This window comes from Ranitomeya imitator, chromosome 2 (assembly GCF_032444005.1).
Source record: "Ranitomeya imitator isolate aRanImi1 chromosome 2, aRanImi1.pri, whole genome shotgun sequence".
NCBI lineage: Eukaryota > Metazoa > Chordata > Amphibia > Anura > Dendrobatidae > Ranitomeya > Ranitomeya imitator.
The window spans coordinates 231,901,981-231,925,545 of NC_091283.1; the positions used below are offsets into that span (position 1 = coordinate 231,901,981).

General features: G+C 50.4%; 1 protein-coding gene across 3 annotated transcripts in view; it reads right to left on the reverse strand.

Annotated features, from left to right (window-relative positions):
* COPRS (coordinator of PRMT5 and differentiation stimulator) overlaps nucleotides 1-23,194 on the reverse strand; it is a 43,845-nt gene extending 20,651 nt beyond the window's left edge. The window contains exons 1-2 of one of the 3 annotated variants that reach the window (XM_069755554.1): nucleotides 23,096-23,163; nucleotides 20,830-20,907 (exon numbers count right to left, since the gene is read on the reverse strand). In XM_069755554.1, coding sequence (XP_069611655.1) covers nucleotides 20,830-20,907; nucleotides 23,096-23,113 — 96 coding nt within the window. In that variant the 5' untranslated portion in view covers nucleotides 23,114-23,163. Of the gene's footprint in view, nucleotides 1-20,829; nucleotides 20,908-23,042; nucleotides 23,076-23,095 lie in introns of those variants that run through there. The other 2 variants (XM_069755555.1, XM_069755556.1) reach the window with 2 other exon arrangements.
* Nucleotides 23,195-23,565: the final 371 nt, after the last annotated feature.

Genomic DNA, 23,565 nt, shown 5'->3' on the forward strand with positions numbered 1-23,565 from the left:
TCAAGTGTCCAGCAAGAGGGATCTCATGGGCAATCAGCAACAACTCACCCCGGAATTGCTGCGGGACGACCAGCTGTCTTTCCCTCAACCACTCCTTTTGCGATTCTCCGGGTACTGTCTCCCAATACAACCTCCCTCGCTCCCAGAACACCCTCTTCCTTATCAGTCACGGATGATGGCGTCTCGGCGAGATGTCTCAAATTCTCCAGGCTCGCATCTGAGTGAGGCGGCCTGGAACTCTTGGCTAGGGGCAGCCAGAAGCGACGTCAGGGTCCCTTCTCCACGGGAACCCTCTGGGACCTGCTCTGGGTCCATCTCTGGTTCAGTCACACCTGTGACTGAGGAGGGTCCAGAAAGCAGACAATTATCTGTGTTCCGGGCACGATGACTGCGGGTGACAGCAGCTACGTAGTCTGTCTCCCCGGGGATTTCCACAGACCCATCAGTCGGCGCTGCTATGGGTACTATCTCCCCATCCCCCCAACATCAAAGGAGCAGTGCTACTTATGGGGCAGTTACCTTCCTCTGTGGCACTGATCAGTTGCACGGCATCACCTTCCTCACGGTTCCCATGCATCTCCCCATTTCCCTGACGAAGCGGTAGCGAAACGGGCATTGGAGTGCAGTGAGGGGGCAGTGTGTGCCATCTGGTCAGTATCTTTACATGTATTTACTATCTATTAATTCCATGTATCTTTTGGCTAATGCTGCCTATGCTATTATTATTATTTATTGTTATAGCGCCATTTATTCCATGGCGCTTTACATGTGAGGAGGGGTATACATAATAAAAACAAGTACAATAATCTTAAACAATATAAGTCATAACTGGTACAGGAGGAGACAGGACCCTGCCCGCGAGGGCTCACAATTTACAAGGGATGGGTGAGGATACAGGAGGAGAGAGGACCCTGCCCGCGAGGGCTCACAATCTACAAGGGATGGGTGAGGATACAGGAGGAGAGAGGACCCTGCCTGTGAGGGCTCACAATCTACAAGGGATGGGTGAGGATACAGGAGGAGAGAGGACCCTGCCCGCGAGGGCTTACAATCTACAAGGGATGGGTGAGGATACAGGAGGAGAGAGGACCCTGCCCGCGAGGGCTCACAATCTACAAGGGATGGGTGAGGATACAGGAGGAGAGAGGACCCTGCCCGCGAGGGCTCACAATCTTCAAGGGATGGGTGAGAATACAGTAGGAGAGAGGACCCTGCCCGCGAGGGCTCACAATCTATAAGGGATGAGTGAGGATACAGTAGGCGAGGGTTGAGCTGGTCGTGCAGCGGTTTGGTCGATCGGTGATTCCTGCAGGTTGTAGGCTTGTCGGAAGAGGTGGGTCTTCAGGTTCCTTTTGAAGGTTTCTATGGTAGGTGAGAGTCTGATATGTTGTGGTAGAGAGTTCCAGAGTAGGGGTGATGCGCGAGAGAAATCTTGTATGCGATTGTGACATCGTATTGGTAATATATATTAAGCACTGTGCACTTTCCATTGCGCATACATATGTATGGATACAAATTGAATGAATTATTATAAGCACATTGCCAACAGCATTTCAGCTATTTATTATCTTATTGACTTTATTCTATTTATTTATGCTGGCTATTTGGCATTCTGTGTCCCCTCACCCAATCATTGGTTTTGTGTTTTAGCATGCCATGCATGCGTTTTACATTTTTGTGTACAATCATGTTCTCTTCTTATGGTTATTTAATAAAATTTATTTAATTGTCATCTTGGTTTTTTGGATACTTCTTTCTTCTTTAGGTTTAATTTCCGATGTCCTTGAGGCCCGTAGCGACATGGCCTCCCACGCTGACGTGCTGCACGTTATCATGCACCCTCCCAACCGCCCCACCCACCAAAAGAACCGCTGCATTAGGCCCTGGGGCCTTGGCTGGGGTGTTCCTCTGCTTCTCTGGACAGACGGTGCTGATGTGACCAATCCGCTTGCAGGAAAAACACTGGAGAGGGTCGGTGCTAGGTCTGATGCTGTTGGCAACGACGACAGGGCCTTTGCTGTGTTGGCTGGCGGCTTACCTCCTCTCCAGCTGGTGGTGACTGGCTTCCGATTTATGGTTGGCCTCATAGGCATCAGCAATCTGCGCTGCTTTAAGGTACCGTCACACTCAGCGACGCTGCAGCGATATAGACAATGAGCCGATCGCTGCAGCGCCGCTGTTTAGGTCGCTGTAGAGAAGTCAAACACGGCAACTCCAGAACGATGCAGTTCGCATCTTGGCTTCAGGAAAATGGCCTCCGCGATCTCCATCTGCGCACGTGCGGCATCCCGCGGCCATTTTCCCGAAGCCCCGGGAAGCCGAGAAGTACCATCTGTGCATACGCGGCCTCACAAAGATGGCCGCGCCCACCAATAAACCGCGGAATAGCGCAGATCGCGCTTTTTTCCTTCACCTGCGCACTGGATTTGCCTGCTGGGCATGCGCACACCACTACGCCACCAACGGAGATCTGGGGGAGAAACAGTGCTGTCACCACGCCCATATGACCAGATCAGTGTGAGTGACAGCCCAAAACGGCGACTTTACAAAGTTATTTTGGCAGCATAGGTGGGGAATAAAGGCTCCATAAATACACTAATTTAAAGCATAGCTCTGCCCCTATTTAGCGCTATTTTCATATCATCTTGAAAAAACGGGGTGACAGGTTCCCTTTAAGGTACCTTCACACTGAGCAACTTTCCAACGAGAACGACAATGATACGTGATGTTGCAACGTCCTGGATAGCGATCTCATTGTGTTTGACACGCAGCAGCGATCAGGATCCCGCTGTGACATCGCTGGTCGTAGCTAGAAGTCCAGAACTTTATTTGGTCGTCAGGTCGGCGTGATTCGTCATGTTTGACAGCAAAAGCAATGATGCCAGCAATGTTTTTACATGGAGCTAACAACCAGCGAGAACGATAAGCGAGTCGCCGTTACGTCACTGGATCGCTCCTGCATCATTCTGGAGTTGCCGTGTTTGACTTCTCTACAGCGACCTAAACAACGGCGCTGCAGCGATCGGCTCATTGTCTATATCGCTGCAGCGTCGCTGAGTGTGACGGTACCTTAAAGCAGCGCAGATTGCTGATGCCTATGAGGCCAACCATAAATCGGAAGCCAGTCACCACCAGCTGGAGAGGAGGTAAGCCTGCAACCAACGCCAATGCCCCCGCCAGCCAACACACCAAAGGCCCTGTCCTCGTTGCCAACAGCATCAGACCTAGCACCGACCCTCTCCAGTGTTCTCTGTCCATCACGAACTGTCACACCTCAGCTGGGCAAAGATGTAAGAACTGGTCTTTGATCATCAGGTCTCCCAGCTGCTCAAAGGTGGTCACTGACAGTCCTTGGGTCCACTGGTCAAAGTGGGTCCCGAGTCCATGCACCACATCGCCGTAGCTGTCGTGTGCGCCACATTGGAGGTTCCGGAACTTTCTACGGTAAACCTCTGGTGTAAGCTGGTACTTGGTTAGCAGGGCCTGCTTGATGGCCTCATAGTCACCATCTTGTTCTTGAGGGAGAGCAGCAAACGCCTCCAGAGCTTTGCCTCTTAGCCCTGGGGTCAGGTATCGGGCCCATTGGTCCCCAGGCAGCAGTACTGTCTGCAGACTTTCTCAAAAGCCCGCAGAAAAGTGTCCAAGACCCCGTCCTTTTCCATCACAGGAAAGTGTTCTGGCCGGGGTTTAGGGGTTTGAGCGCTGTTGGGCTCGTCACTGGACTGGGACGACCCCGGCACCTGGAGTCGGGCTATCTCCAGCTGGTGCACCTGCACAGCTTGCCGCTCGGCTCAATCCGCCTCCCGCTCAGCTCTTTCCGCCTCCACTCGGCGCTGGGGTCTCTCGTGGTATTGCTGGATCAGCTGCAGACGTCCATCACAGTCGTCGGCGGTGAGTTGTTCTAAGGCCGCCTGCAGGTTGGGGTCCAATCCACCCTGGTTGCAAGTAGGGCCAGCCTTTAGTGGTTGGACCTCTGCTGCAGCACCCTTTTAGCTTGTGCTGGCTTCTGTGGCCACTGGGGTCTGAAAGCGGTCTGGAGCAGCTTCCCATTGCACCAGATCTGCGCCTAGTTGGTCTTTGTTATTGCCGGCAAACGCAATCTGCGGTGACATGCACAAGGCCATAAGACTGTCCTTGGACTGCTTCTTATAAAAGGTTTCTCCCAGCACAACCATGGTTGCCAAATAAAAGATAGAATAGAAAAACAAAGAGAAAGGGAGGGGGTAATCGCAAGTACACACTATTACATAGTTATTAAGGTTGAAGGAAGACTATATGTCCATCTAGTTCAACCCATAGCCTAACCTAACATGCCCTAACATGTTGATCCAGAGGAAGGCAAAAAAAACCATATGGCAAAGAGTAAGCTCCACATTGGGGAAAAAAATTCCTTTCAGACTCCACATACGGCAATCAGACTAGTTCCCTGGATCAACGCCCTATCAAGGAATCTAGTGTATATACCCTGTAACATTATACTTTTCCAGAAAGGTATCCAGTCCCCTCTTAAATTTAAGTAATGAATCACTCATTACAACATCATACGGCAGAGAGTTCCATAGTCTCACTGCTCTTACAGTAAAGAATCCGCGTCTGTTATTATGCTTAAACCTTTTTTCCTCCAAACGCAGAGGATGCCCCCTTGTCCCTGTTTCAGGTCTATGATTAAAAAGATCATCAGAAAGGTCTTTGTACTGTCCCCTCATATATTTATACATTAAAATAAGATCACCCCTTAGTCTTCGTTTTTCCAAACTAAATAGCCCCAAGTGTAATAACCTATCTTGGTATTGCAGACCCCCCAGTCCTCTAATAACCTTGGTCGCTCTTCTCTGTACCCGCTCCAGTTCAGCTATGTCTTTCTTAAACACCGGAGACCAGAACTGTGCACAGTATTCTAAGTGTGGTCGAACTAGTGACTTGTATAGAGGTAAAATTATATTCTCCTCATGAGCATCTATGCCTCTTTTAATGCATCCCATTATTTTATTTGCCTTTGTAGCAGCTGCCTGACACTGGCCCCTGAATATGAGTTTGTCATCCACCCATACACCCAGGTCTTTTTCATTGACGGTTTTGCCCAGAGTTTTAGAATTAAGCACATAATTATACATCTTATTACTTCTACCCAAGTGCATGACCTTACATTTATCCCCATTAAAGCTCATTTGCCATTTATTAGCCCAAGCTTCTAGTTTACATAAATCATCCTGTAATATAAAATTGTCCTCCTCTGTATTGATTACCCTGCAGCTTGTTCTCCAAACTTATTTGCGCAGAGTCCTCTCCAGAACTTTGCAAGTTTTTAGTGAAAGGAATGATTGCTCAAACCAGATCACCAATGCTTTATTATCCCACCGCTGCCACCAATATGTCACTGTTCACACCGTGCTGCCACCAATTTGTCACGGATCCCACCAATATGTCACGGATCCCACCAATATGTCACGGATCACAGGGAAGATACCTTTATCATTCCACCACTCACACCAATTTGTCATGAACAGGGGTTGTTTGGTTGCCTCTGGTTCCTTCTTAAGGGGATTTATCTGTATCCCACTTCCGGTTTGGAACTTGCAGCTCTCTGGCGCCCCCTTACCCTCAGGTCAGATCAGGTACTGCACCTAGGGTAATTTGTCGCCAGAAAGGCTGCCTGCTATGTACTGGCTATTGGACACGTTGCACCAAGGGCGATATAACTACTCCCACACAGGCGGGAACAATAATTATCAACGCCGCCGGTCTCTGCAAAGACGCCTGATCGCACAGGACAAAGTATGCTGCCACCAGCTCCGATTCCACAAGGGTTATCGGGTCCGGAGCCAACCCAAATCAGTAGTGTAATTCACTTGAGAGGAAGCAACAGTTCGCTTATAGAGCAGAGAGAGACAAGCTAGCAAATTATATATTTTACTACATAAAAAGGTAAGCAGTGTTTACAAAGTATAAAAGATATTATAAAGAAGACAATATATCATATGTACATTACAGATTACAAATAAAAAAAGGATTAACATTTAAAAGAGAACTTACAGGTCGTTATCTCATGGCAGCAGTGTGCCTGGGGGTGGGAAGGGTGAGCATATATCCAGATGCATAGCACCCCTCTTTATAGCAGCTAGATCCCCAGACAAAAGACACTGCAAACTGCTGTCCAACCAAGTTATCTCACAGCCCAAAACCCAGGCACTCCCCCTATGGTGACTTCACTTAGGGGCTGATGCCTCCCCTTTGACTTAGAACATGAAAACTATTTGTATGCATATCTCGCTCTATGTACCTCGTATAATACCCCAGGATCAGTAGGTGCACGTCGGGGCGATTCGTTTAAGTGTAAATACGGATTAATTACATGGCCTGCTTACGAAGAAACACCAAGGTTACTTACTGGTAGCCGGTTTTTCCGGAGCCCATGACAGCACACATGAGAGAGGGGATCCGCCCAGTCAGGACAGGAAACCTACTGAAATTAAAGGGCGGTACCTCTCCCTCGCTTCAGTTGGTTTTCAGAGCATGAGAGGCCTCCTTGGTTAGTACACATGGTAATCCACCACCACATTATAATAATAACAAAACACCCAACTAAAAGTTCACACCAAAGGGTGAAAAAGGAAGGGAGGGAATATACAGGTGCTGTCATGGGCTCCGGAAAAACCGGCTACCAGTAAGTAACCTTGGTGTTTTCCCGTCTCGCATGACAGCACACATGAGAGATTTTTGGAGAAAGGAACACCTTAGGGAGGGACCACCGCTTGCAGCACCCTTCTACCAAAGGTCAGGTCAGTAGAGGAAGACAAGTTCAGTCGGTAGTGTTTAAAAAAGGTAGATGGTGAGGACCAGGTAGCAGCCTTACATATTTGATCAAGCGATACCTCTGCTTTTTCTGCCCAGGAAGTAGCCACGGCCCTGGTGGAGTGAGCCTTGATGCCTTCAGGGATCGGAACGCCACAAGCAGTATAGGATAAGCTAATGGCCTCCCTAATCCACCTGGCAATAGTACCTTTAGATACCCCATGACCTTTCCTGCTACCCTGGAAAGCTACAAATAGAGACTGATCCTTCCTCCACTGACTGGTCAAGGATATGTACTGTAACATAGACCTTCTTACATCAAGAGTGTGAAACCTCTCCTCACCTGGATTTTTTGGATTAACACAAAAAGAGGGTAATACAATTTCCTGACTCCTATGAAATTTAAGGACTACCTTAGGTAGGTAAGCCGGGTCTGGTCTTAGAACCACCCTGTCGTCATATATCTGAGTGTATGGAGGACAAACAGACAGGGCTTGCAAATCACTCACCCTACGTGCGGACGTCAAGGCTACCAATAGCACTGTTTTTAGAGTGAGAAATTTTATTGATAATTCTTGCAAGGGCTCAAAAGGTTTCTTAGTTAGAGCATCTAAAACGAGATTTAAATCCCAAGGAGGAATTTTTTGAATTACCACAGGTCTAGACCTACTACATGATCTAATGAAACGGGCAACCCATTTATTGGAAGCTAAATTGCAATGATATAAAGCTCCTAACGCTGACACTTGGACCTTAAGTGTATTGGTAGCCAGTCCTAGCTGTAAGCCTGCTTGTAGAAACTCTAAAATAGCACCCACAGGAGCCTCATCTGACAAAGGTTGTCCTAAAAACTCTAGAAACCTCTTCCATGTCCTACCATAAATTCTTGACGTAATCGGCTTCCTGCTTTTCAACAGGGTGGAGACTAACCCTGGCGAGAATCCCTGTCGGCTCAGTAATGCCCTCTCAAATTCCAGGCTGCCAGATGGAAGCCCTTCACTTGAGAGTGGCATACTGGACCCTGGGTAAGCAGGTCCGGGACCTCTGGTAGGATCCATGGATCGGTTACCGACATTTGTCTTAGGAGAGAGAACCATGGCCTTTTCGGCCAGAATGGAGCAATCAGAATCACTCTTGCCTGCTCCGTCCTGATCTTCCTCACTACAACCGGTATTAATGCTATTGGGGGAAACACGTAAGCGAGGCTGAACTTCCATGGTATGCGGAGGGCATCTACTGCAACCGGGTTCCCCCTCGGGTCTAGCGAACAGAACCGCTTCACCTTCCTGTTGTGAAGCGTGGCAAACAAGTCTATGACCGGTTCTCCCCAGGCCTGCACTATTTGTTGGAATACCCTGGGATTCAGTGACCATTCTCCCTGTCTTAGCTTTTTTTGACTTAAGTAGTCCGCCTTCGTGTTTTCGACCCCCTTTATGTGTAGAGCTGTGAGGGACAGTAGGTGAGATTCTGCTAATTGAAGGAGCGCTGATGCTGCCTTCATGAGTGAAAATAGGTATTAAGCTTACCGTTAATTATGTTTCCAGGAGTCCATCCTGACAGCACCCTGGAGGACGTCCTCCTCCCCTTGCTGGGACAGGAAACACACGAGTTTAAAAGGTCAAGTCCCACCCACAGTCCTCAGTGTTGTAACAAGAACCGCCTCAAGGAAATGCAGAAAAAATCTTTGTTTAATGGTAGCAAACATATCACATTATAACCAGGAACATATTACATCATATGCTAGGAATAGGTTACAAACATGCTAGAATACCATGCATCATATAATAATACAGGGAGGGAACTACCCGTGCTGTCAGGATGGACTCCTGGAAACATAATTAACGGTAAGCTTAATACCTATTTTCCAGGACGTCATCCTGACAGCACCCTGGAGAGTACCAAAGCACCTCCTCAGGGTGGGATAACCGCTTGGAGAACCTTTCTCCCAAATGCAGTATGCTGACCAGACAAAACATCAAGTTTATAGTGTTTGCAAAAGGTATTGGCACTAGCCCATGTCACGGCCTTACAAATCTGTTCTAGAGAGGCGCCTGCCCTCTCTGCCCAAGAAGTAGCTATCCCTCTAGTCGAATGTACATGGAGACCCTCCGGAGGAGAGAGCCCTTCAGATTGGTAGGCCTCAGAGATCACGGACGTGATCCACCGAGCAATAGAGGCCTTAGAGGCCTTTTTACCCCTATTCTTGCCCCCATACAAAATGAATAGGTTTGGGTCGATGCGCCAAGTGTTGGTGGCTGCCAGGTAGTCAAGAACTGCCTGCCTGACATCCAGAGAATGAAGGACCTTTTCTTTAGCATTAGCAGGGTTATTGCAGAAAGATGGTAACACAATCTCTTGATTTCTATTTTTAGTTGTTCCTAGTTTTGGAATAAAAGAGGGGTCGAGTTTAAGAATTATACAATCCTCTCTAATTTGAAGGTATGGGTCCCTAGTACACAGGGCCTGAATTTCCCCCACTCTTTTAGCCGTAGTCACTGCCACAAGAAACGCCGTTTTACGTGTAAGAATGGAAATGGCATATTATCCACTGACGCATAGAGGTCTTTGCAGAGAAATCTGAGGACCAAGTTAAGGTCCCAAGAAGGAGACATATGTCTGATAGTGGGGCGCAACCTCTGGGTAGCTCTGATGAATCTAACTATCCACGGGTGTGACGCTAGGGGATAGTCGAGGAAAGAACTAAGTGCCGAGATCTGCACCTTCAATGTGCTTGGTTTAAGACCTTTGTCAAACCCAGCCTGCAAGAAATCTAAAATTCTGGGTAAGTCAGGAGTGCCTGCCGTAACCTCAGACCTGCCAACCTCCAGATAGAACCATCTCCAAATTTTCAAGTAAATTGCTGACGTAACAGGCTTCCTACTAGATTTCATAGTAGATATTACTTGGCTTGATAGACCCTTAGCCTTCAAGATGGACCCTTCAGGATCCATGCCGAGAGATGGAGCTTCTCTGGGTTTGGGTGGAATACCGGACCCTGGTGGATTATATCCGCTCTGAGAGGGAGCTCTACTGGATTCTCGATTGCTAGCTCTAGTAGAAGGGAAAACCAACTCCTTCTTGGCCAGTATGGAACGATCAATATGACGAGAGCTCGATCCTCCTTGATCTTTCTGAGAACAGCCGGAACCAACGCCAGAGGGGGAAATGCATACGAGAGAGGTTCCGTCCAATCCTGGCTCAGAGCATCTATCCCTTCTGGAAGATCCCGCGGGTTCAGAGAGAAGAATTTTGAGACCTTTGAATTTCTCCTGCTTGCGAATAGGTCTATACAGGGGGTTCCCCAGCGAAGACATAAGTCCTGGAAGACGTCCTGGTTGAGTTCCCACTCTGTTGCAGACACCTCCCTTCTGCTGAGATAGTCCGCTATAACATTCTGGGAGCCTTCCAGGTGAACCGCTGAAATAGAAAGGACCGATCTTTCTGCCCAACGAAATATCTTCTCTGTCAGTTCCTGAAGCGCATGGTGTTTCGCACCTCCTTGATGTTTCAGGAAAGAGACTTGTCACATTGTCGGACATTATCCTGACATGACGATCTTCCAGGATGTGTCGGTTCCTTCTCAAAGCTTCCCAGACCGCGTATAGTTCCTTGAAGTTGGAGGAGCTGTGGATCACGTCTTCCGGCCATCTCCCCTGAAGGATCCTGCCTTCTAGGTGAGCTCCCCAGCCCCAAGCGCTGGCGTCTGTAGTAACTACTACGTATGGATCTGCGGACCATAACACTCCTTTTCTTAATTTCTCTGGCTTTGTCCACCAGAGGAGAGACCTTCTTACACGATGTGATAGGTGTAAAGTACTGTCCAGAGAAGACAGACTCCTGTCCCATCTGGAAAGAATCAATTTCTGTAGTGGTCTTGAATGGAACTGAGCCCATCTTACACACGGAATACAGGCCGTCATCAGGCCGAGGACTCGCATGGCCGTCCTTGTCGTCATCCTGTGCTCCAGCAGGAGCCAAACCTGAGACTGTACTGCAATCAGCTTGGACTCGGGTAAGAGGGATATTCTGTTCATTGAATCCAGACGTACTCCCAGAAATGTCTTCTTGCACTCTGGAGTCAAATCGGATTTCCGCCAATTTATGACCCAACCAAGTTCTTCCATCACTGAAATAGTTTGGTTCCTGTGGTCTGATAGAATTTCTGGCGTTCTTGCCACCAGGAGAAAGTCGTCGAGATAAGGGATTATTCTGATCCCTTGATTTCTTAGGAAAGCGACAATCTCCGACACCAGTTTTGTGAAGATACGAGGTGCTGAGGCAAGACCAAATGGAAGGCACTGAAACTGGAAGTGACAGGACCCGGACGGCAGAACTACCGCAAACCTCAGAAGCCTCTGAGAAGAAGGGTGGAAGGGAACCTGATAATAGGCACTCTTTCGATCTAGAGTGCACATCACAGCATTCTGATCTATTAGGAGTAGTGCCGAACGGATGGATTCCATACGAAACCTCTTGTACCTGACCCAGGCATTTAGAGGTTTCAGATTTATTATAGTGCGAGATTCGCCGGACGGTTTCATTATGGAAAAAAGGGAGGAGTAATGTCCCAAGCCTATTTCCAGAGATGGTACCGGAATTATGACCTCTGAGGAGAGCATTTCCATCAGGTCTGCCAACATGGGAGAGTCTCGCGATACTACCGTAGGACTGATGAATCTGTCTGGTGGGTGGGGAGTAGAGCTCTATACTGTAGCCTTCTGAGATGGTCCGAAGGACCCACTGATTTTGAGTGATCCGAGCCCAATTGTGCGAAAATTGGCGGAGCCGACCCCCTATGAGACTGGCGTCATTGCGATTTAGATTTTGAGGAAGGGCTGAAGAAGAAACCTCTGTTTCTATTGCCCTGGCTACGGGAGCCCCTATAAGATCCTCTATTGGATCTGCCTCCTCTAAACTCAGACTGCCTTCTGAAGGGGAATCCTCTCCGAAAGGACTGGGGCTTCTTAGATTTCTCCTCTGGAAACCCCTTCTTTTTGTCGGAGGCTGACTCCAAAATGGTATCCAGGGAGGGTCCAAAAACCCTTTCACCTGAGAAGGGAATTGAACAAAGTTTAGATTTGGAAGCATTATCCCCCGACCAGGACCTTAGCCAGACCGCCCTCCTAGCCGCGTTAGATAAGGAACTGCATCTGGCCGAAAACCTGACTGACTCAGCAGTCATATCAGACAGATAAGCCGTGGCAGATTTCATCATAGGGAGGGAATTTATGATTTCAGATCTCGGGGTCTTATTGGATAGGTGCTCCTCCAATTGACCCATCCATAGATACATAGACCGAGCCACCGAAGTAGCTGCTATATTTGTTTTTATTAGAGCCGCAGAAGATTCCCAGGCTCTTTTTAACAATATGTCAGCCTTCCTATCCATAGGATCACGCAGGTTTGATGAGTCCTCAAAGGGTATGGCCGTTTTCTTGGCCACCTTTGCCACAGGAACGTCAATTTTGGGAACTTCGTCCCATAGTTTTATGTCATCAGGCTCATAAGGTAGACGAGCTTTAAAGTCCTTGGATAACACCAGCCGGCGTTCTGCCTCTTTCCACTCTTCCAGAATCATGGCCTTAATGTGCTCGATAACCGGAAATACTGTCTGCTGACGTGACATAAGTCCACCAAACATCAAGTCCTGCCTGGTTTGTGGTTTAGATGTCTCCTCTATTTGCATAGTGCATCGCACCGCCTCCACCAGATCATTTGTGTCTTCTGCCTGGAAGAGGTATTTTCTTTGGTAATCCTGGCTTCCTGACGGAAGCTCTCCCTCTTCCTCTGAGACGAAGTCCTCTGAGTTAGACTTGTCCTCAGAAGTAACCTCCTGTTCTCTTAAGTCCTGCTCCCGTCTGGCCCGCTTACGGGTGGGGATAGGACTGGATTTCTGCACCATGGTAGACAAAGAAGCTTGTACTTCTTCGCGTATAAGGGATCTCATCTCAGCCAGCAGTGTGGGTTGTTCGTCCCTTACGACCTTAGCTGTGCAGTCCCCGCATAAAGATTTCCCATGGGAGTCCGGAAGCTTCATATTACAAAGGGGACATCTAGCAGATTTCCCAGATGCCTTGCCGGATTTCTTAATCTGAACAGGAGGACCCGCGGGGTTTCCCTTATCCTTAAATGACATAAGAAGGGATAAGCACTGGGGTGAGCCTGCTTCTGCATATAGATAGGGGAACTTGCGCCATGCGCACTTACCCCCTCCTCGGTTGGAGTGCTTGTGTCCATGATGAGGGTAGCAGGTCCCCGCAGCTCTCAGCGCCAGATCAGGAGCGCTTCTGCCGCTGTGCGATTCACTGCACGCTTTCCCCCGCACATACAGCGTTACCGGAAGTAGCGGTAACGAAATGCCGACGGACCGGAAGTGACGCGTTCTGACGACTTCCTGCCGGGAGACGCCGTTCTGGATACCACGCTGCCCAGGATGGCCGCACACCGCGTGGATAGCGTCCGCAGCCGAGAGCCTCCCACCGGGAGGAGCGGCTGCCACCAGGAGCTTCGTCCACTCCTGGTCTTTGGAGCAGAGGGACCCCCCACCGGAGGGTTTCTGCCCTGAGCCTCTTGACAGGGGGAAGGGTATTGGCAAGCCGCACGATCCCCCTGAGCTCCGGTAAGCCCTGCGCAGCTTCTCACTCGTGCGTCCCTTCCTTGCAGGGACAGGAAAAACACTGAGGACTGTGGGTGGGACTTGACCTTTTAAACTCGTGTGTTTCCTGTCCCAGCAAGGGGAAGAGGACGTCCTCCAGGGTGCTGTCAGGATGACGTCCTGGAAAAGGATCTCGTTCCCCCCTGATGGTTGATATAGGCTACTACCGCGTAATTGTCGGACATTACTCTGGTATGACGACCCTGAAGAATTGGAAGGAAATGTTTTACTGCCCTTTCTACAGCCCATAACTCTCTTATATTGGATGTTTGATGTTTTTCTGTATGGGACCAGGACCCCTGGACGGAAAGGGACCTCAGATGTGCGCCCCATCCAGTACCACTCGCGTCTGTTGTGATCACATCCTCTATTGGAGTCAGCCACTGAACCCCTGAGCTCAAGTGATCCCTTACTGACCACCAGGCTAGGGAATCTCTGACGCGTATTGAGAGATGAATTTTTCCCTCTAAGGCTACGTTCACATTAGCGTCGCGTCGCTGTTGCGTCGGCGACGCAGCGGCGACGCGCCCCTATGTTTAACATAGGGGACGCGTGCGTATTTTTGCACGCGTTTTCCGACACGTGCGTCGTTTTAGATGCTAGCGTCGGACGCAAGAAAACGCTACAAGTTGCATTTTTCTTGCGTCCGATTTCGTCAAAAAACGATGCGCGCGTTTTTCCGTGCGTCGCGCGTTGCGTCGCCGACGCAGGGCGGCGCAACGCTAGTGTGAACGTAGCCTTAATGCCCTTCTAACAACCTCTGTGTTGACAGGACCTCCCACTGTAATTGCCTCAGGTGAAGTTGTGCCCATTTTACAGCGGGAATACAGGATGTTAGTGACCCTAGCAGGGACATCGCCTTTCTTAGTGTCATCACAGGTTGATGTATCGCCAGTTCCACAAGACTTTGTATTTTGGAAATTTTGTTCTCCGGCAGGAGACAGAGTTGACGCGTGGAATCCAGAATCAACCCCAGGAAGGATTGAACCTTCACTGGTGTTAATCTTGACTTGGCGACATTTACCTCCCAACCTAATACTGCTAGGGTCGTAGTCACTTCTTTTATTTGCGCAAGACAGTGATCCACTGATCTGCCTATTATCAGGAAGTCGTCTAGGTACGGGACGATGACTATGTCCCGGGAACGGAGGAAGGACATGACCTCTGACATTAATTTTGTAAATATCCTTGGCGCTATTGATAGACCAAATGGAAGGGCAGCATACTGGTAGTGTTTGAGCTGACCTTGGACAAACAGTGCTACCCTCAGAAATTTTTGATAGTCTTGATGAATTGGGACATGGTAGTACGCGTCCTTTAAGTCTATAGCTGCCATGAAGCAGTCTGGAAACAGCATCTTTATCGCTGAGCTTACCGACTCCATCTTGAAGGAGTAATTTTTTATTGACAGATTTAGTTTTTTTAGGTTGACAATAGTCCTTAGTGAGCCATCTGGTTTTCGTATTAAGAAGAGAGGGGAATAAAACCCTTCTCCTTCCTCTACTTTTGGAACTTCTACTAGGACCTTTTTTAGAACTAGCCCCAATACATCTGTTTCCAGAGCTAGCTGTTCTTCTGGAAGTTTCCTGCATGGCGTTAACACAAAAGTCTCTCGAGGTAGATGAACAAAGTTTATTTTTAGTCCGTCGCTGACAACATTCAACGCCCAACGACTGGGGGAAATATTCAACCAGGCATGAAGATAGAACGAAAGCCTTTCCCCTACTTCTAGCATGGCGTCATTGGGGGGGGGCTTTTTTGTTGATGTGGAGGGGCCCTTAAACATGTACCCCGATCCTTTCCTATCTCTATAGTCCCAGTTTCTTCTATCTCCCGGAGGGCGACCTCTATTGAATTTTCCCCTCCGAAAATAAGGCCGTCTGATATCCACTGGGAAACCTTTTTTCCTGTCGCCAGCTTTTTCTAAAATGTCCTCTAGTTTGTGACCGAAGAGGAATTTGCCGTCGCACGGAATGGAACAGAGTCTGTTTTTTGAGGGTAAGTCCCCTGGGCACCCTTTCAATCACAAGGCACGTCTTGCCGCGTTAGACAATCCCGCTGCCCTAGCTGCAAGTCTTACAGAGTCAGCTGAGGAATCCGCTATAAAGGCCGCTGCTCCTTGTGCCATTGCCATATTGGCTAGGATTTCATCTCTCGGCACTCTAGACTTTAACTGATCCTCTAATTGTTGCAGCCAGACTATAAGGGAGCGGGCAACACATGTACCAGCTATTGCCGGCTTTAAACCTCCTGCGGCTGCCTCCCAGGTATGTTTTAAAAAAGCATCAGCCTTTTTGTCTAGAGGGTCTCTAAGGATGCCTGAATCATCCAAGGGTAGTGAAGATCTCTTAGAAGATCTGGCCACTGCACCATCAATTTTAGGGGCTTTATCCCATATTTCTGAATCCTTATCAAAAGGATAACGTCTCTTGGAGGCTGAGGGAAGACTACCCGACTTTTCAGGCTTTTTCCACTCCTTTTCTATAAGGGTTTTAACTCTATTATTTACAGGGAAGGTACGCTTCCTTTTCTCCTTCAAACCACCAAACATAACGTCCTCTACTGATCTGGACTTTTTCTCGTCCTTAAGGCCCATTGTAGCCCTAACAGATTTAACCAGTTTATCTGTATTTTCAGTTAGGAAGCATGGTCGGCCCCCAACATCACTATCCGAAGAGGAGCCTGAGAATACAGAAGAGGATGAACAGGGAGACAGAGGTCCTTCTTGATATTCCTCATCAGATTGAGGGGTATCAGAATCTGGAACAGTCTCTATAGGTACCGTCACACTAGACGATATCGCTAGCGATCCGTGATGTTGCAGCGTCCTGGCTAGCGATATCGTCCAGTGTGACAGGCAGCAGCGATCAGGCCCCTGCTGTGATATCGCTGGTCGGGGAAGAAAGTCCAGAACTTTGTTTCGTCGCTGGATCTCCCGCTGACATCGCTGAATCGGCGTGTGTGACGCCGATTCAGCGATGTCTTCGCTGGTAACCAGGGTAAACATCGGGTTACTAAGCGCAGGGCCGCGCTTAGTAACCCGATGTTTACCCTGGTTACCATCGTTAAAGTAAAAAAAACAACCACTACATACTTACCTAGCGCTGTCTGTCCCCGGCGCTCTGCTTCTCTGCTCTGGCTGTGAGCACAGCGGCCGGAAAGCAGAGCGGTGACGTCACCGCTGTGCTTCCCGGCTGCCCGGCGCTCACAGCCAGAGCAGAGAAGCACACCGCCGGGGACAGACAGCGGTAGGTAAGTATGTAGTGGTTGTTTTTTTTACTTTAACGATGGTAACCAGGGTAAACATCGGGTTACTAAGCGCGGCCCTGCGCTTAGTAACCCGGTGTTTACTCTGGTTACCGGCATCGTTGGTCGCTGGAGAGCTGTCTGTGTGACAGCTCTCCAGCGACCAAACAGCGACGCTGCAGCGATCCGGATCGTTGTCGGTATCGCTGCAGCGTCGCTTAGTGTGACGGTACCTTAAGACCTTACTTCTCTTTTTAAGGGCTGATTTTAAAGACCCTTTAACCTCTGCCCTAATCATGGCCCTGAGGCTAGTGGCAAAGTCAGGGGATTCATCCTGAATAGTTTTTTGAATGGAGTCCGCACAGAGGCTTTTCTGCCATTGGACTGCTAGCGGGGTTTTGCAGAGGGCACATTCTTTGTTCTTGGATTTGGCACTAGTCTTCCTCGGCGCCTGATAAGCAAGCAGAGATATGCCGCCCATTAACACCATGCGACATTCACGAAGATCACTCACCACCCGCTGACACTCAAGGGTACCGGCTTTTGAGGCTGATCTGGAGTGCGGATAACGTCCCTCCTAGAAGCTGAGGAGTCCTGTGATTTCCGATCCGGACGACTGCTGCTTCTCCTCCTAGCATGCTGGTGAGCAGACATGGCACCTGATAAGCTCTCCTGCTGCTGCTGCTGCTGTGGTGATGACTGATTTGAGTGTTGCGCGATACAGTCCTCCATAGCTGAGCTCTGTATATGCGAGCACTTTCCCTGTGGATCCACTCCCTTTTAAAGGGTGATCCACTCTGCTCACCGCCTCTTCCGGTACCATCTTCTGCCCCTCCCCCGCCTCTGCGCCCACCGGAGACCGCCAGGGGATTCCTGAGACGCCGCAGCGTTTGTTCATGGGCGCCGCCATCTTGGATCCAGCGCGCAGCAGCGACGTCACGAGGCCACGCCTACTCCCTGCATGCCGCGCGCATCACCGCCGCGCACCCGGAAACCAGAGCCGGCGGCAGCAGAGGGGGAAGAGAGCGGCGTGGCAGCCGCAGAAGAGCCACAGGACTCCGGACTGCGCTGCCAACGCCCGCACGTGCGCTAAGGCCCCAGGACCCGCGAACGGCGCTCCCACACCCTGAAGGCCGGCCTACAGGCATTCTGCCTGTTCTTCCAGAGCCGGGACAGGAGTGGGTGAGTCGGAATCTTCAATCAACATACCGCCGTACATTCAGCACAAGGGTTCCCCTCAGGACAGGAAACCCAACTGAAGCGAGGGAGAGGTACCGCCCTTTTATTTCAGTAGGTTTCCTGTCCTGACTGGGCGGATCCCCTCTCTCATGTGTGCCGTCATGGGAGACGGGAAAATCCACTCTTTGCACTCGTTGTGCTTAGCTTCTGGCGGTTTCAGTGAGTGATCGATCTATTGAGGGACATTCGGAATATGTAATTCGTATATTTCAAGCCCGGGTCGGTACCCATATATATCACGCTAACAGAACAAAGGAACTCAGGGCTTCTACACCAGTTTTGGCAGGTATTCGATTGGAGGGAGAATGAGTAGTTTTAGGGATATGTCTGCTACTTGCAGCTAAAAGAAATAAAAATTCTTTTGGGGGGGACAAATGAGGGGTTTAGGATTCACACACACACACACACACACACACACGTACGTAGGCAGAATGAGAAGAGGGGGTTGGAATAGCCCACAGCGTGTGTCGGCTCAGCTTTAAAGGGAACCTGTCACCCCCCCAGGCGTTTGAAACTAAAAGCGCCACCTTGTGCAGCAGTAATGCTGCATTCTGACAAGGTGGCTCTATTAGTTATTGGTGCTGTAACTGCAGAAATAATCCGTTTTGTAATTTGTCCTAAATACCTTTCTTCAGTCCTGGATGCAGGCCTTTCCCCCCCTGCTGCAGATGCCACACAGCCGTCACTCAAGTCTTCTTGGCGCAGTCTCCTCAGCGCTGTTTTGAAATCAGCTGGCGTCTGCGCTCTGGCGCCAAGAAGACTTGAGTGACAGCTGTGTGGCATCTGCAGCAGGGGTGGAAGGCCTGCCTCCAGGACTGAAGAAAGGTATTTAGGACAAATTACAAAACGGATTATTTCTGCAGTTACAGCACCAATAACTGAAAGAGCCACCTTGTCAGAATGCAGCATTACTGCTGCACAAGGTGGCTCTTTTAGTTTCAAACGCCTGGGGGGAGTGGGGGGTGACAGGTTCCCTTTAAGAGACTTAGCAGAGCTCAGTATGAGTGATAATACACGAGTATGAATGATAATACACAATCAAAAGACTCATGTTCCTGACAGCCATCTCAGTCTCCTGACCTCAATATCATTGAGCCACTCTGGGGAGATCTCAAGCGCGCAGTTCATGTTAGACAGCCCAGGAATTTACAGGAACTGGAGGCTCTTTGCCGAGAAGAGTGGGCAGCTTTACTTTATTTTGAGAAAATAAAGAACCTCATCCACAACTACCACAAAAGACTTCAAGATGTCACTGATGTTAGTGGAGGCAATACACATATTAGGAAATGGGGTATGTGAACTTTTGATCGGGGTCATTTGGATGTTTTGGGTTGTCATTATGATGTAAATAGAAAAAACACAGTAGATGACAATAAATGGCTTCACCCAACCACTAACCATGAGTGGAGGAAAAGTTTTGGTGTTATCATTCATATTCTCTGAAAAAAGGGCAAGAAAGCAAAAATTCTCCCGGGATATGTAAACTTTTGGGCAACCACACACATGGCAGTAAGGGCTCCGCACACACACACACGGGGCAGTTAGCGCTCCGCACACACACACACACACACGGGACAGTCAGGGCTCCACACACACAGGACAGTCAGGGCTCCACACACACACACACACACGTGGCAGTCAGGGCTCCGCACACACACACACGTGGCAGTCAGGGCTCCGCACACACACACACGGGGTAGTCAGGGCTCCGCACACACACACGTGGCAGTCAGGGCTCCGCACACACACACACGGGGTAGTCAGGGCTCTGCACACACACACACGGGTCAGTCAGGGCTCCACACACACACACACACACACACACACGGGGCAGTCAAGGCTCCGCACACACACACGGGGTAGTCAGGGCTCCGCACACACACACACGTGGCAGTCATGGCTCCGCACACACACACACACACACGGGGCAGTCAGGGCTCCGCACACACGGGGCAGTCAGGGCTCCGAACACACACACACGGGGCAGTCAGGGCTCCGCACACACACACACGGGGCAGTCAGGGCTCCGCACACACACACACACACACAAGGGGCAGTCAGGGCTCCGCACACACACACACACACACAAGGGGCAGTCAGGGCTCCGCACACACACACACGGGGCAGTCAGGGCTCCGCACACACACACACACACAAGGGGCAGTCAGGGCTCCGCACACACACACACACACACAAGGGGCAGTCAGGGCTCCGCACACACACACACACACAAGGGGCAGTCAGGGCTCCGCACACACACACACACACGGGACAGTCAGGGCTCCGCACACACACACACAGCGCAGTCAGGGCTCTGCACACACAAGGGGTAGTCAGGGCTCCGCACACACACGGGGCAGTCAGGTCTCCGCACACACACACACGGGGCAGTCAGGGCTCCGCACACACACATGGGGCATTCAGGGCTCTGCACACAGAGGCGTAGCTAGAGCTTTTGCCGCCCGGGGCTGATCCCGAGTTTGGCGCCCCCCCCATCTCAATACACACAAAGGTTACCAAAAATGGTTTTCCTGTTTTGTAGAACTTAAACTGGGCCTAATGGTGTCACCCCCACATGCCACACCTGTGACTTAATACCACCACACCATGACCAGGCCACATAGTGACCGAATAATACTACATACAAGGGACAAATACCACCGCACCATTTCCAGACCACATATTACCACCACATAGTGACTGAATACTACAATACTGATCAGTAATAAAAAAAAAACCACAATACTATCACCATAAGTGCCAGTATTCACAGGAGATCTGTACTTAGTATGCAGTGTCTGTGTAGAGGTAATACAGAGATCACTGGTGACATTATACACAGGACCTCTATATAGTATACAGTGTATAGTGTCAGTGTATAGGTAACACTGACTCACCAGTGACGTCTCTAGGTGAAGTCCTTCATCTTTCATCCAGCACAGACCGCCATCATTCCTTCCAGCCAGGACTCGTTTCTGCAGGAAATAACACAGTTATCTCGAGCTCCGCTTGCAGAACACATTACTTAATTTTTCACAACTTCTACATTACACCACATGAAGAAAAAAAGGTGATAGTGTCACTCTGCACAGTAACAGGACCGCCCCCCCATTTAAAACAGTATACTCAAAAAATAAAATAAATACATCACTGCAGTAACAATATCCCTTAATTATCCCCTATGGTAATAATATTCCCCACCCTGGCCCCGTTTATCTCATTCCTGGCTCCAGCCATATGTTCTCGTATCCTGCCCTCATGAGTATCCATTCTACCCCATATGATCTCCCCATCCTGCCCCATGATCCAATCCTGCCCCGTGTCTCCAATCATGCCCCGTATCTACATTCTGCCCATGCCTCAAGTCCTGCCCCCAGTGTGTCCAGCATATTACCCCCATGTTGTCCAGCAATCTGCCCCAGTGTGTCCAGCATATTACCCCCATGTTGTCCAGCAATCTGCCCCAGTGTGTCCAGCATATTACCCCCAGTGTGTCCAGCAATCTGCCCCAGTATGTCCAGCATATTACCCCCAGTGTGTCCAGCAATCTGCCCTCAGTGTGTCCAGCAATCTGCCCCAGTGTCCAGCCTTTCCCCAGTGTGTCCAGCAGTCTGCCCCAGTGTGTCCAGCATATTACCCCCAGTGTCCAGCATTGCCCCAGTGTGTCCAGTATATTACCCCCAGTGTGTCCAGCAATCTGCCCCAGTGTCCAGCATTGCCCCAGTGTGTCCAGAAGTCTGCCCCAGGGTCTCCAGCATTGCCTCAATGTGTCCAGAAATCTGCCCCAGGGTCTCCAGTATTGCCCCAGTGTGTCCAGCAATCTGCCCCAGGGTCTCCAGTATTGCCCCAGTGTGTCCAGCAATCTGCCCCATGGTCTCCTGTATTGCCCCAGTGTGTCCAGCATTCTGCCCCATGGTCTCCAGTATTGCCCCGGTGTGTCCAGCAATCTGCCCCATGGTCTCCAGTATTGCCCCAGTATGTCCAGAAGTCTGCCCCAGGGTCTCCAGCATTGCCTCAATGTGTCCTGAAATCTGCCCCATGGTCTCCAGTATTCAGTGTGTCCAGCATTCTGCCCCATAGTCTCCTGTACTGCCCCAGTGTGTCCAGCATTCTGCCCCATGGTCTCCAGTATTGCCCCAGTGTGTCCAGCAATCTGCCCCATGGTCTCCTGTATTGCCCCAGTGTGTCCAGCAATCTGCCCCATGGTCTCCTGTATTGCCCCAGTGTGTCCAGCAATCTGCCCCATGGTCTCCTGTATTGCCCCAGTGTGTCCAGCAATCTGCCCCATAGTCTCCTGTATTGCCCCAGTGTGTCCAGCAATCTGCCCCATGGTCTCCTGTATTGCCCCAGTGTGTCCAGCATTCTGCCCCATGGTCTCCAGTACTGCCCCAGTGTGTCCAGCAATCTGCCCCATGGTCTCCAGCATTGCCCCAGCCCCAGACAGTCAGACATAAAGAAAAAAAAAAAGTAAAATCCTCACCTCTCCAGTTCCCAGCGCAGGTCCGGTGCAGTCAGCGTCTCTCCGGCTCTGCGACGCTCAGGACAGAGAGGCAGAGCGGCGCACACAGTAGTGACGTCATCGCGCCCTCTGCTCTGAGACGTCACAGAGTCAGAGGACGCTGCAGCTGCCGGCGCCGCAGGAACCAGGAGAGGTGAGTATAGAGCGGGGGGCGGGGGCGGGACCCGGGGGTGGGGGGAGCTGGCCCTGGTCGTGGCGGCGGACGGCGCCGCCCGAAGATTTAAAGGGGCGTCTTTTTTTTTTTTTTTTATCTTCTTCTCCTGCAGCGCCGGCCGCCCCCAGCATTGTGCCGCCCGGGGCGGACCGACCCCCCCGCACCCCCCTTCCTACGCCACTGTCTGCACACACACACACACACGGGGCAGTCAGGGCTCCGCACATACATATACGGGGCAGTCAGGGCTCCACACACACACACACACACACACACACACACACACACTGGGTAGTCAGGGCTCTGCACACACACATGGGGCATTCAGGGATATACACACACACATGCGGGGCAGTCAGGGATCCGCACACACACACACGGGGCAGTCAGGGCTCCGCACACACACACGGCAGTCAGGGCTATACACACACACACACCATTGTATTTCAGGTCACGTGTCCTGTCAGCCGTTGTCAGGCATGTCACTTACTGGCCGCTCTTCCTCCATCACGTGATTAGTCCGCGAAGGCGAAGACACGTCATATAAAGACCACGCCCCCGCCCCGAGCCTTTGAAAGCCCCGCCCCCAGGAAGGAGACCCGGAAGTAAGGAGAGACAGAGGCGATAGGGCAGGAGCCCTCTGGTGACGTCATGGCCATGTGATACATGAAGGGGAAACTCATTGGCTGCAGCAGTTCCCCCTGTGAGCTCTGCGGTGCTGGACTGCAGTTCTGGCTTCCGCTCTGGACACCTGGAGCTGAGCTGTTAACCCTTTATCTGCAGTCAGAAATGTCATTTCTCCTTACTAGCAGCCGTGTCATGGCCTGGTGTGTGCTGGACGAATCAGACCCGCCACTTCAGAGAAGTCAGCCTGAGCCTCCGTGTTCTCAGAGCCGCCACTACAGAGACGTCAGCCTGAGCCTCCGTGTTCTCAGAGCCGCCACTACAGAGACATCAGCC